Source organism: Sinohyriopsis cumingii, chromosome 16 (assembly GCF_028554795.1).
Source record: "Sinohyriopsis cumingii isolate HCF-2022 chromosome 16, ASM2855479v2, whole genome shotgun sequence".
In the NCBI taxonomy this organism is placed as follows: domain Eukaryota; kingdom Metazoa; phylum Mollusca; class Bivalvia; order Unionida; family Unionidae; genus Sinohyriopsis; species Sinohyriopsis cumingii.
This window is the reverse complement of record NC_142976.1, coordinates 81654256-81667605: the sequence shown is the minus strand read 5'-3', so window position 1 is coordinate 81667605 and position 13350 is coordinate 81654256. Positions and strand designations below refer to the sequence as shown.

The following is a 13350-nucleotide window of genomic DNA, read 5'->3' as shown; positions in this document are numbered from 1 at the left end:
GTTAAAAGCGAGTTTGATGTCTGTTTCCAATCTGAGAAGTTGGTCAGTGGTGGACCGTTTGTTCCGAAAGCCACATTGATTTATGGAGAGTAGGTTTTTGGTTTCTAGGTGGTGTTTTAACCTATTTGCAATTATTGTCTCCATTATTTTGCAAATATTGTTTGTTAAGGGAGATGGGTCGGTACGAATTTATGTTGTTGGGATCTTTACCTAGCTTGGGGATTGGTATTACTATGGCCTGTTTCCATTTGGTGGGTAGTTGGCCTTTATCCCATATCCTATTAAAGAGTTTGATTATGGCTATTGCTATATTGATAGGTAGTTTTTTTGTAGATAATGTAACCTAACTGATCCTTACCGGGGACGTTCCGCTTTTGGATCGTAGGGCTATCTTCCATTCATGTACTGTGATGTCGCTATATTTTGTTCCTTGGTCTTGAAACATTTGAGGTTGGGTTCCCTCCATTAGTTTTTTTGTGTTCTTGAAAATTTCTGGTGTGATTATTGTTGCTACTCATGTTCGAAAAATGCTTCGCTAGGAGGTCTGCCTTTTGTTATGGCATTTTTAATTTTTGGGGCTGAGGTAGTTGCTTTCCCTTTGATGACTTTTATCTCGTCCCATATTTGTTTTGAGTTTGATTTTAGACTCAGTTTAGAGCAAAAGGTTTGCCATAGATTAATTTTAGCAGTTTTTATAGTTTGTTTTAGTGCTTTTTCTTTATCTTTATATTGCTGGAAGTAGATATAATTTTTGGTGCGTTCATATTTATTTAAGGCCCTTTCTTTGTCTTTATGTGCTATAGTGCACTGTTTAGTCCACCATGGTACAGGGTTTTTATTTTGGATATTAGTTGTCTTTGGTATGCATCGGTTAGCTGCTTCTATAATTGTGTCTGTTATGTTATCATAATACATGTCAATACTTGGGCTTTCTAAGTTATCTGGATTTACTCTAGCTAGTAATAATTGGAATTGGTCCCAGTCTGCCTGTTGGTACCTCCATTTAGGTGGGGTTTCGTTTGGAATGTGTTGAGTTTTTGTTTGAATATTGATTGTGATGGGAAAATGGTCACTTCCTAACTTATCTTCCTGATCCACCCACCAATTTGTGATTTGAGCCAATTTTGGGGTAGTGATGGTTAGGTCTATGGCTGAGAGAGTGCCATCCTCAGGGTTTAGGGTAGAGTCCTATTGCCCTATACCCAGATGTCAGGACATTATGCATGATTAAAGGAAAGAATACGCATTCCCTCTGTGCCAAAAATGAATTAATCACTCAGTGATCCTTTGTTACGTGACCTTCTCGGTTCTCTTTATCTCTGAAATTAGGACAACTTTAGCTGGTTGTATTATTTCTCATCATTAGTGGATAGGCCTGGGGTGTTCCCATTTGACCCCTCATTATGACCATCTTGGCTGCTTCTGCAGAACAAAAAACAAAAAACAAAGAAATCAGATATGTGTCGGTGTTGTAATTTGCAGAAAATCATAGATTTTGTTCGACAGAAGTACTTTCAAAAAGAAAGAAGCCGCAATCTATTCGAATTGCCCTATTTCTACAGTTGGGTAGACCACACCACTGACTGAGAAGTTTCGAATGAAAAACATTTCCTTACATTCGCAAGTTCTCTGTCTAACCTGTTTTGTAAATAGCCGAGGTGGTCTAAACGTCAGTCATAAGCGTACATTCGAAATATGACCTGCTGGACTGACCGAGCAGTTGTGAATATGGCCGAGTCTGATCATTCAGAACTCCTAAAGTTTTCTGCCACTACAGATGCTCTGAATGTGCTCGTTACAAGATAGAATAATAATAATAATAATAATAATAATAATAATGTCTTTATTTAAAGAGATATCTCAGTTCAATACAACTAATCTCCCCTAAGGCCCTGTCAAAAAAACAAAAAAAAAACAACAAGTATATTTATAGGCACATTTTTCTCTCTCATGAAAATAAATATTTACAAGTAAGCGCGTCTACAAATACATACCAATATAAATGATGAATGTTGGAGGGTTCAACTGCGTATATAAATTTTTGTCTCATCTCTGCAATAATGTTATGAAAATGACTTTCAACAAGATCTTCATGTATACACATCAGTTAATGATCACTTCAGCTTAGATGTAGCATTAAGCTATTCTGTAGATATGTGGCATGTAATAAAGTTTACATCGGTATAATACTTTTTCGTAAAACAACATTAGGTACAACCAGAGAGATGTTAATAAGTGCATTTATATACATAAGAGAGTTTTACATACTTTGAAAATATGCTAATATAAAAGATGAAAAACAAGCAAGTGATAAATTTGAAGAGTTCAGTTACGATTAATCCCCGAGCTCAATTTTTTTTCTAGTTCGTTAATATGTAGGTTTGAAATACTGCATGTACATTTTTTAAAGGATTTAACATAATTAGAAGATCGAATGTGAGCAGGAAATGAGTTCCATAATCCAGCCCCTGAATACTGTAAACGTCTTTCCGATTGTTCAATGCAAAGTTTTAGTTATTCTAAATTCTTAAAATTCAATTTTGGATTATAGAGAGAAGACATTTTGCAAAATAACTTAGTCATGTACTCTGGAAATCTCCCTTATTATTATTTTAAAACCAGAATAGCTTTTAGAAAATGTATTCTCTCGTCTATTTTTTTCCATTTTAATTATGTGCATATGTCTGATAATGATGCATCAATGAGGACAGTAATAATCAATCGAGCAGCTCGATGTTGAAGCTTGTTAATCATGTCTAGTTGGGAACTAGTACACATTCTCCATATTGTTGAACAGTAGTCAGTTATTGGAAGTATATAAGCGTTATAGTAGAGCATCATGAAGTCCAGCGTCAGGTACTTGTTTATTCTACTAAGAAATAATAAAAAATTATGTGAGAGACCTACACATATTATCTACTTCTTTTCCCCACTTAAGATTTCTTTCAACGAATACTCACAACAGCCTCTCATCGTGTACATTGTCAATTGCCATATTATTAATAAACAGTGATAATCATTTTTCTTTTAAAAAATTTAAAATGTTAATATAAGCATCTATTTTATCTTAGATTCCTTTACTACCATCTTTTTTTGTTTTGACCACTCCTCAATCAATGTAAGGTCTGGGCTTAGTTTGCATTCCAGGGTATAGACATTGCTACTTTATGAAGAACTTGTTGCATCGTCTGAAAAAGTGTCAGTATTTTTATGTTGAATACATAGTGGAAGGTCACTGGTAAATAAAAGAAAGAGAAGGGGGCCAAGTTCAGCGCCTTGTGGAGAACCATGTTTTATGTAACTGGGACAGAGTCGACATTATAATAGAGACTTGCTACTTCATATCAAGTAAATATGAATTAAACCAATTTTTTGAATGGTTAAGAAATCCATAACAATGTCGCTTACTTAGGAGAATGTTATGCTAAACGAGATCAAAGGCTTTCTGATAGTCCAACAATTGTATGCCAGTTAGGTCACCATGATTCATTTCTTTCAGCCATTGAGCAGTCAATTTTGTGACATGAATGCCCTTTGCGGAAACCTTACTGCTCTTTGTGGAAAGGGGAAAAGGTATTAAAGTAGTTATAAACCTGTTTCGCTACATGGTTTTCAAACGTTTTTGACAAATGTGCTAGTCTATTATTTACAGGATAACGTCTTTAAAAATAGGAGTAATATTAGCATATTTTAGCTTATTTGGGAAACATTTGAGGTTAATCAAGTAGATAACAGATCTGGTGCAGATAACTGTAGAACATTTGGTCACACTTGATCTTTAGAACATGCCGTTTTGAGTTATTTTGCTAAGGGTGTAAAGAACGTCTCTTTGGTGAGAAACTGGTTAAACATGTCAGCTATATCATGCACTGAAGAAGCAAGGACGTCATTATAGCTCAGGTGAGTTGGAATGGAATGTTTTTAATGGACTGGAGCTCATTCAGATCCTGCCACGAGTAGCTAGAATGTTTGTTTTCTTTAATACAAGTTATATGGCAATTTTTGTTAGATTTACGTATTAAAACATTTACTTTATTTCGTCATTTTCTACGACCTTTCTATTCTTTATTTTGATGAAATGTATCCATTATATGCCTTGTCTCCTGTATTTCAGCAGTTGTCCATTTAGGCTAATATTGGTGTTTGACTCGTTTTATTTTTGTTGATGCATGTTTGCTTAGAATGTTATTAAGAAGTCCATACCACTTGTATTGTGGAACAAAGTGCAATTGAAAGTTTTCACACAAAGTACGGAAGATATCATTTACTGGAGTCACATGTACATCCTTTCTTGGCTGTAGACCTAAGATGATAATTTGCACTGTATCTTTGGACCTAATGGCATTTAGATATTGGCAATTACTGTAATTGTTGCCACCAATTACAAGAATCAGAGTATGATATTGCGACATATCCATTTTCAATATTTTCCACATAATAGTGTTCACTATTGCACCATGGTGGGTTTTTACATTAGTTTTATGGAATCCTTTTGCGCTAACTCTTTTGAAAATTGATTATGCTGTCTGTCTTCACTTATATTTCTACTGTTTGTACATGGGGATTTCTGATGTATATCTTGGGCTGTCACTTCTTTATTGTTAAAACCTGGAATGACTACAAGCGTTGTAACTGCTGTATTTCGTTTTTTTCTTTAGCGTTTGCCAGTTTGTCTTTCAACTAATTACAAAAAGAAAAAGGTAATATGTTATTGAAAAATAAATATTGGAAAATATAAACAGATGCTCTATGGAGAAATGCAAAGCATTAGATTTTAATGAAGAAATTTCAAATAAAAAATCTCAGAACCGACAACTTTCCCGCTTGACTAAAAGAAGATATAAACAAGTTACATTCGTATATTGAAGTGCTATTGTAATAAAAAGAAAGAAAACAACTCTGAAAACCGACAAGAGTTTGACAGACTAAAGAAAGAAGTAACAATTCAGTTTCGAAAGAGACGATGATGCCAGTTAAATTGCTATCTACAATACTGGATCATGTCTAGAAAATTATCTAACAGCAAAGAAACATTTCTTGCCAAAAATCAATTAAAACTGCGGAGGGCGGGGGGCTACACAGCGCCCAATTAGCAAGTGCTAGTTCAGTGAAAACATTTTAATCCGACCGGAAGAGAAATCTATGGAAACAGGCTACAGTTGATTACATTCAACTAGTATTACTTCCTCGATCCTATCCTTGGTCAAGCTAATAGAGCGTGCCATGCGGAAGTACTTTGGCTTAAGTATGTATCATTGAATAAATATGTCTCCGCAATGTCTGATATATGCCGGATATGTATCCACTACCAGAATCATCAAAGAAAAGTATGGCTTGGTAAATAAGGCATAGAGATTAATAAATGGATGTATTTGGAATATTTTTAAAGTCAAAACTAAAAGTCTTGAGTATAAATATTGTATTGTAGCCACGAGAGAATAAGTCTTATCTAGTATCTGCTAATAAATTACATAGAATGTAAAAAGAAGGAAACAAAATAAAATCAGTACTGAAAACATTGAGACAAATTAGCACTACTTATAAAATATGAAATTGATTTCTATTTTCCGTCAGCACCGAGGCATCTTAGGAAGAATATAGACTAACAAATGGCCCGTTTATCAAACTATCAACTTTTACAACAAAACGAGAAAAAAATATATATACATTTATAAGCCACAAAACAAGGCTTTTACAAAGTTATTCTACACAAGACAACTAGGATTTTAGCAAATAGACTGTGGGATTGTCATTTTTAATCTATATCTATCTCTTGGAGATTTAGGTCTCATGGTTTTACTTAGATCAAGCAAATGATGTGTAACTTTTGTGATATTTCAAGACTCAGTTGAATGAGAGACAACACACTCTTTTATGGCTGTGTTAATTGGCGCTGGTAGCGGACTTTCAATGCACAAAAGTCCAACCTAATGTGCGTAGACTCCTTATTGCTGGGTTATCAACTTATTAGCTGAGTGCTATTTATCTAATATATATATATATATATATATATATATATATATATATATATATATATATATATATATATATATACACGCTTATGAACTTCATTTAAGTAGATTTTATTACATTTACAGTTTTATATATTATGTTTTAAATTATCAAAATCACAACTATAAACATTCATAGATACGAACAAGCTACCTACTTCCCGGCAAACCATCTGGTTGTGGAGACACAGAAAGCCAGGTTTGGGCTCTGCAGAGTTCCATTCGCATGATAAACTTGTTACCGAAAAAAATGAATTTTCGACATAAAGTTGCATGTGAATTTATGAAGGACTTTAAGCCCTATAAATTTTATGGTATTATATCAGTGCAATTAAACAAATATGGCAATCGGATGAAACTGGTTGCATGCGGAATAAGACAAAGTAGTAGAAGTAGTAATATAGCATATAATACAAAAGCTTCTGTTTCGAAATCAGTAAGAACTATTTTTTACATTTCGATGGTATCAGTTCTAAATACTTGAACCTAATATTAAGTGAATCAGGTACCGCTGACTTTGAGACACGTTTGTCATTGCATGAGGGAAGAGAGTTTGAGCTCGAGGGTTCAAAAGTCTTTTCCGAGTGCCGCGGTAAACGTGTCGCACATCATGTTGTTAATGATGTATTACCTATGTATAAGAAAGGCGACGAGTAAAGGAAACACTTGAACTGAAACAGCTCGTGCGATTACAAGCGTTTCATTACGAGTGACATTTTAAAAGTGTACGCGTCAAACTAGAAAAACCCGTCTGACTTCGATCATAAAGCTTCTGAACTCAAGTTTGAACTTGGGTTATTCATCAACCAATCACTAAGGACATTTAATATTTGTGTAGAATCAGACTCGATAGCAATATCAGTTTATCGTCATTTCTGGTGGAGACAGCAATTATTATTCTGTTAACAGGCCGGAAGTAATGAAGTACTTGAAACCTTGTCATGATAAACAAGATTATGTAAGGCAAATGTACGGTTTGCAAGTTTCAAACTTTGTTCAACAAGCAAAGAAAAAAGAAATTACAGCTAGAGGCTTAAAAGTCTTTATTGGGCCATGTGAAATTATCTAACCGTGCTTGTTCGTAATTTTTAAGTTGATAATTACTAAATAAATAATAAGCAAATAATTACCAACACAATAAAACCTTCGAAACAAATCTCTCTCTCTCTCTCTCTCTCTCTCTCTCTCTCTCTCTCTCTCTCACAGATACACACAGGACTTGTGTGTGTGTGTGTGTGTGTGTGTGTGTGTGAGAGAGAGAGAGAGAGAGAGAGAGGTTCGAGTTGTTTCGAAGCTTTTATATACAAATTCGCAAGTGCGAGACCAATTTGAAATCTCTTGACTATTTCGAATATATATTTGAGCGATGGGCGAAGAATTGAATAAACAGAGAGACAAATGACGCAAAAATAGCAGCCAAGAACAAGAGAGACCGAACAAAATATTTGAAATATCCACCCATAATATCTTCTTGAAACACGAATTCAATAAATTTTCACATCTGTAATGAAATATAGATATGACGTTCATTACATGTCAGGGAAAATAAACGTTTATTTTACTCGCGTATACCTGAGTGTGAACTGAGTGATGTGTTTAACTAATGCCTGGAAAATAAACGAGGAAAAAAGAATGACCTCCATGCCACTTCTCACAAAATTTTATATCTTGTCAATGCAGTCATTATTCCACAAAAAAGTGAAATGTTGGTCAGATATCTGCATTTGGCCGTAGTACTCACCATGACGCAAACACACACAAAGGTGCACAAACGGAAAGCCAACAGTGCGCCAGAAACTGATCTAAGTGCAAAACTTTACCTATAATTGACACACTCTGTAAAGGATCGACGAAGAAATATAGACGGACAACATATGCACAGACAAATATGCTACATGTCTCTTCTGAATTAACCTACCAAAAAACAGCGTTGGGTTCTTATTTCATGAATTCTGAGCATGAGATAATTGCTAAGCAAGGGGCATAATTCAGGAATAGCTGAAAAACTCATGACATGGTAATTTCTCTCATTATTATAAATAAATGGATACATGACGTGTTATTTATATATTGTTGAGTTAATTGAGACGAGGAAAATTGTGATATAAGTCACGTAAACATTATTGCAATGTAGAGCCGTAAGAGTGTGCATAAGGAGAAAGAGTTGAACAGTTATTTAATTCCTATATTCTTATTTCATAGGTTCTTGTTTTAATATCAGTCTGCAAATGCGTTTTGTGTTGTGTTTAGAGATAATCTGAAAGTAAACCATTTGTTTGGATTATTCGTTGTACTTACAAGGTGCTCTTTGACTCTGACTAAACTATTACGTTGAGACTATTGGAACAGCGGTATATTCAAAGACCTGGAACAAATTCGGAACACTCGATTCTTTTGAACTTATGGAATTTTAGAGGATTATTTTGGATTTAATTCATAATACTGTAAGCTCCCTTTAAATGTTCATTTTATAACTTAGATAATTACAATTATTTGCTAAGTTTTTCAAAACTTGTTGGTTTTGTATCTTTTAGTTACTTAATTTAAGAACAAAGATTCGTAACAACGTAAAATTCTGTCTCTATCGCACACACCCACCCACACACCCACCCACACACCCACACCCCTCTGTAATTATGGAAGGGTTTAAGATACTGATCATATGAAAACTTCATACGTACATTTGCACAAGAACAAATTCACAAATGTGACCTTTTAATACAAAAGAATTATAATCAATTTTTCTCTGTTTGCAAACTGAAATATATATATGACGTTGGCTTTCACAATACACACGAACTGTGTCCAGTATGCAACTGTTGCAAATTGAAATATCTTACTTCGGCTTTTATATTTAGAGATAGTAACGATCAATAAAAAACAATCAAAGATTGCTTGGAATAGCCAAAAGACCAAATATTCTAAACGATAGTTGAATGCTCCCCCCCCCCCACTAACGATTAATGCTCTTTATTTTAAACCGTTCTACTTTTCGGGACAAAATCATTCAGGACAAGTAAAATTTGTGAATAACAAATTACATATAATATAAACTTACTTTATTTAGTACATCCCAAGCCTCCAAAACATGACAGACGACAAATGTACTGATTAGCCGTTACACGCTCAGGGACACAGGCAACTCAACCAGGCGGAAATGAAATTATCCATGAGCAATGCAGACACTATGTCCAACAGATTCAAACCAAAGGTTGTTGATTATCAAAAATCAATTATCGACTTTTTATTTAAACTGATTCACAAGAATATTAAGGGAGTTTCTTAACATCCCCATTGAATGACAAATTAACCGTCATGGAGTTTCGTAAGACCCCCATTAAGCGACACTGTAACCGAGATAGAATGGAATTGCAAGTCAGAAAAGGGACACTGTAAAATACAAGGCTACAATGCTGAAGTCCGTGTTTAATTCGATTATACAGTGTACCCTCGTGTTTATTTTGAGTATACTGCTTACCCACGTGTTTAATTCGAGTATACTTTGTAATCTCGTGTTTAATTCGACTATAATGTGTACCCACGTGTTTAATTCGAGCATACTGTATACCCACTTGTTTAATTCGAGTATACAATAAACCCCAACCAGCCCCAGTTGAATCAAACTTTGCAAACAAATGAAAATTCCTGCACTTACCAATCAGAGTGGTTCATTCATCAGCCCACACGCTTTTCCACAAGATTTCCATGTAGTGTATCGTTGTACCAGTAATAGCAACACTTGCCATATTTCCAGGACAGGAAATATAAATTGTCAAGAATATCAAGAATTAGAAATCTGCTCAGTCATTATACACTTCGTTAAAGCTGTGTACTTTATTGTACCTTCGCTTACGATGCAACGTTTTCCAAATTAGAACTGTGGAAAGTTAAAAGTTCTCGGTATATAAGACATTCATTGTTTATTGTTATTTTCATCTTCGATTAAATATGATAATACAGTAATAATATCAAATGATTTTATGTTTCTATTTGCTTATGCGTAGAACTTGTGTACTTAGAGTCGACTGGGAACTCCATTGCCCTCATTAACATGATTATAGAGTCGACTGGGCATCCCATTGCCCTCATTAATATGATTATTCAGATTTTCATTAAAAAATACAAAACCTGATCACCTTTATAAGAGTGAGAGGCAATTATAATTGTTTTAATTTAAATGGAAAACTCTAGGTGAGAAAAATAATCTATGTCGGTGTTCTTACCAAGACAAGGAAATCCCAGTTACAATTTTTTGTCCCTCCCCCCCCCCTCCACACACACACACTCTGCAGAGCTTCGCGGGGAGACAAATAATATAAACCCTTAACTGGGATTTCCTTGCCTCGTTGCAAACTCCAACATGGATTCTCTTAATCCAACGGTATGATTAAAACCCACAACTTTCGACATGCTAACCAGTGAAAAACCGTGGCTGCTCAATTGAAAACTTAACACTCATATAAAACCTTCTAGAAATAAATATCTTGTTTTACTTTTTAATCATTACTACCTCTACACGAGCTAATTTGAATAACAGAGTGCGTGCAAACTAGACTGAACTCTTCACAAGAAATCACATATATTATGCAAGCATCGTTATCCATCATATAACACTTCCATAATGGGTGTAATTAGTAGAAGTGAAATCAGAATCAACTCTCATTTACTAAATATTTAGTAACATACCATCATTAAAAACAAAACAAATTAAAAAAATTCTTTAGAGTTGCTGGATACTTCCAAAATGGTTAACAGTAAAAAGTCTTAATATTTTCATTTATATTAAGCTATCGGCTCTTGAAGTGTTCCGTCCCCCCACCCATGGCCTCCTAAAATTTTAAAGACTTTAAATGTCTTTTTTATCCTCCACTAGTTGCTGTACGTTTGTCATCCAGTAAAACATCAAAAAGAATTTTGACGAAAAAAATTTTTCAGATAGTTATTATGTTGCAGGGGTTTCTCTATAAGTTTTATAATATTTTTAATTTGTTTCATTTGGTTGGGTTGTACTTATATGGTTCCTGTCAGAATCAAGGTCCCCCTCTTTTCCTCTACTATTGTCAAAACATGATACTTTTTTAAAATGAAAGCATCATACATTGCCATAGGCTTTTATATTTATTTCCCTTGTAATCACCGTCCGCCATATTCTGGTTAAGACTGCCATTTAAAAAAAAATATTTATGAGAGAAATTAATTCCATCAAAACCGAATGAGTACAAGATACCGATATGTCTTGAAAAAAATACATAAAACGACTTTTACAAGAATAGAACTAATACAATGTGTAGTATAACCGGTATTTTTAGATCTATTTCGCAGTATTTATATTATGATAAGTAAAAATAAATCACTGTTCCTCTCATTAATAACTCCAAGGATTGTAGACGCTAGAGATGGCCAATATCAATTCTAAGGGAAGTAATTCTGACTGGAACAGATGTCAAAGTGTGATCGTGAATCTTCAATGTCAAACTGTGTCGCCCATGTTGACAATTTCCAAGAAAGTCTGCAAAAAGCCACTATTTTTTGTTAATTATTAATTGGTATGCATAGCTATGCATGCAAAGTGGAATCTTCCGTCGTTTGTATGAGCCATTTGTATGACTCCAAAGAAGAAGTTATAGGTAAAAGAAAATTAGAAAGCAAGAACTTGTATTAAGTCAAGATGGACTACAAACTTCAAAATGAGACTCAAGATAAAATCACAGTTATGTCATACACATATTCCCGCAAACATATGTTCCACCAAATTCCAATGCAATATCTGTCAGCGTTTGTTTGTCGATGAGCTTACGAACAAAGACGGATGCTTTATAAACCTGTATGTTGGCAATGGCATCATAGCTTTCGACACAAGCTTTCCTGAAACCAGTTTCCTGCGGCCCAAATAGACACGAACTGAAAGAAGAATTTGTGCTGAAGAGATTTATCTTGAGGGTGTAAAACAAAGATTTTGCACTGATGTTCACTTCCATTTTACAGTCATCTTTTTGTAAGTTGACAACACTATTATCAGGTCGGAAGTTAATATCAATATTTTCAAGAGGGTTCCGATATCCAATGAGATATGCACTCAAAGAAATCAATGGAAATTGAACTAGTCCACCCGAGAGTGCGAATGAAATGTTCTGGGTGTAATCTGAAACACCTTCGGCCCATATCCATGCTTTGGGAAAAGAAAGTCCCCAGTTCTTTTCAAGATGGGCGACACCATGGTGTCCTACAATCGTCTGCTTTCTTCCAATATCAGTGAGATCGTACATTTTGAGAGGAGAACGAAGACTGTACACAAACCAGTGGAGCGGAAGAGGTAGATTACTTAACCAACCTTCAGGTCCCCCTCTTTTTGGGGCCCATGGAACATTGGGCCCTAATTCCCCTCTGAGAGACAAGTTACCGATCCTAAAGTTAAAGGTTGTCGAGTTGGCATTCTGGGTGAATAAACCTCCTTCTGATCCAGAATTCATCTCAAACTGGAAATTCGCTGAGGATGTATCATCCGGGTTTGAAATGACGGGCTTTCCGTTGACGGTAACTTTTGTTTGAGCGGGCGTAAATTTGGCGTTGTATGAAACAAGTTGGCAAACTCTTTTCTGACAGTTTTCCCTCCGAAGAATCGATGCCATTACCAATGGCTCGGAAGTATTTATTCCTTGCTTAGGCAATACATGTCCAAACAAAATCCCAAGGCTGTCGCGCCTGTCGAAATCCGTAATTCTCATGTACCATCCCTCAAAAAAGGGGCCCATTTTAGGGAATAAATGTGGGTCAAACTGATTTCCACTAACACAAACAATCAAAAGTGGGAATAACAAACAAGAAACTCCTGCAATCATACTGTCTCAAGAAAATGTATAACTGTATATTTAAGCAGCTGTGATGTTGCAAATAAATGTAGAAGGCAGTGAGGAAGTTGAACAGGAACTAAAGCTCTTACAGAATATCGGGCACTTGAACTAACTTAATGGTTCATACGAGTGCTTGACATGTGACCGATAAATCTAAACGACGCTTGTATAAACTGCTCTGTCATTACTTTGAAAGGAAATAGTATTTGATGGATTATGCAGTTATTCAAGTATTATCCTGGACGTACCATGGTTCATATACAGTTATTCAAGTATTATCCTCGACGTACCATGGTTTAGTCCTTCAACGTGAATTTAAACGCTTTTATTATATTATTGCAAGAAACTATTAAAATCGTCATATTAAGCGTTCAACTCTATTTATATGATTATTTTATTGTTGACAAATATTTATAAACATTCCAAACTCTATTTATATGACTTTTTCATTGCTGACAAATATTTATAAACACTCCAAACTCTTTTCA

The 13350-nt window shown here is 34.8% G+C and overlaps 1 protein-coding gene across 1 annotated transcript; it reads right to left on the bottom strand.

The window, feature by feature from the left end:
- Positions 1-7037: 7037 nt before the first annotated feature.
- Positions 7038-12927, bottom strand: LOC149780892 (uncharacterized). Its single transcript, XM_089937989.1, has one exon. The coding sequence runs from the start codon at positions 12848-12850 to the stop codon at positions 11723-11725; it is 1128 nt and encodes a 375-aa protein (XP_089794115.1). The 5' UTR covers positions 12851-12927; the 3' UTR covers positions 7038-11722.
- Positions 12928-13350: the final 423 nt, after the last annotated feature.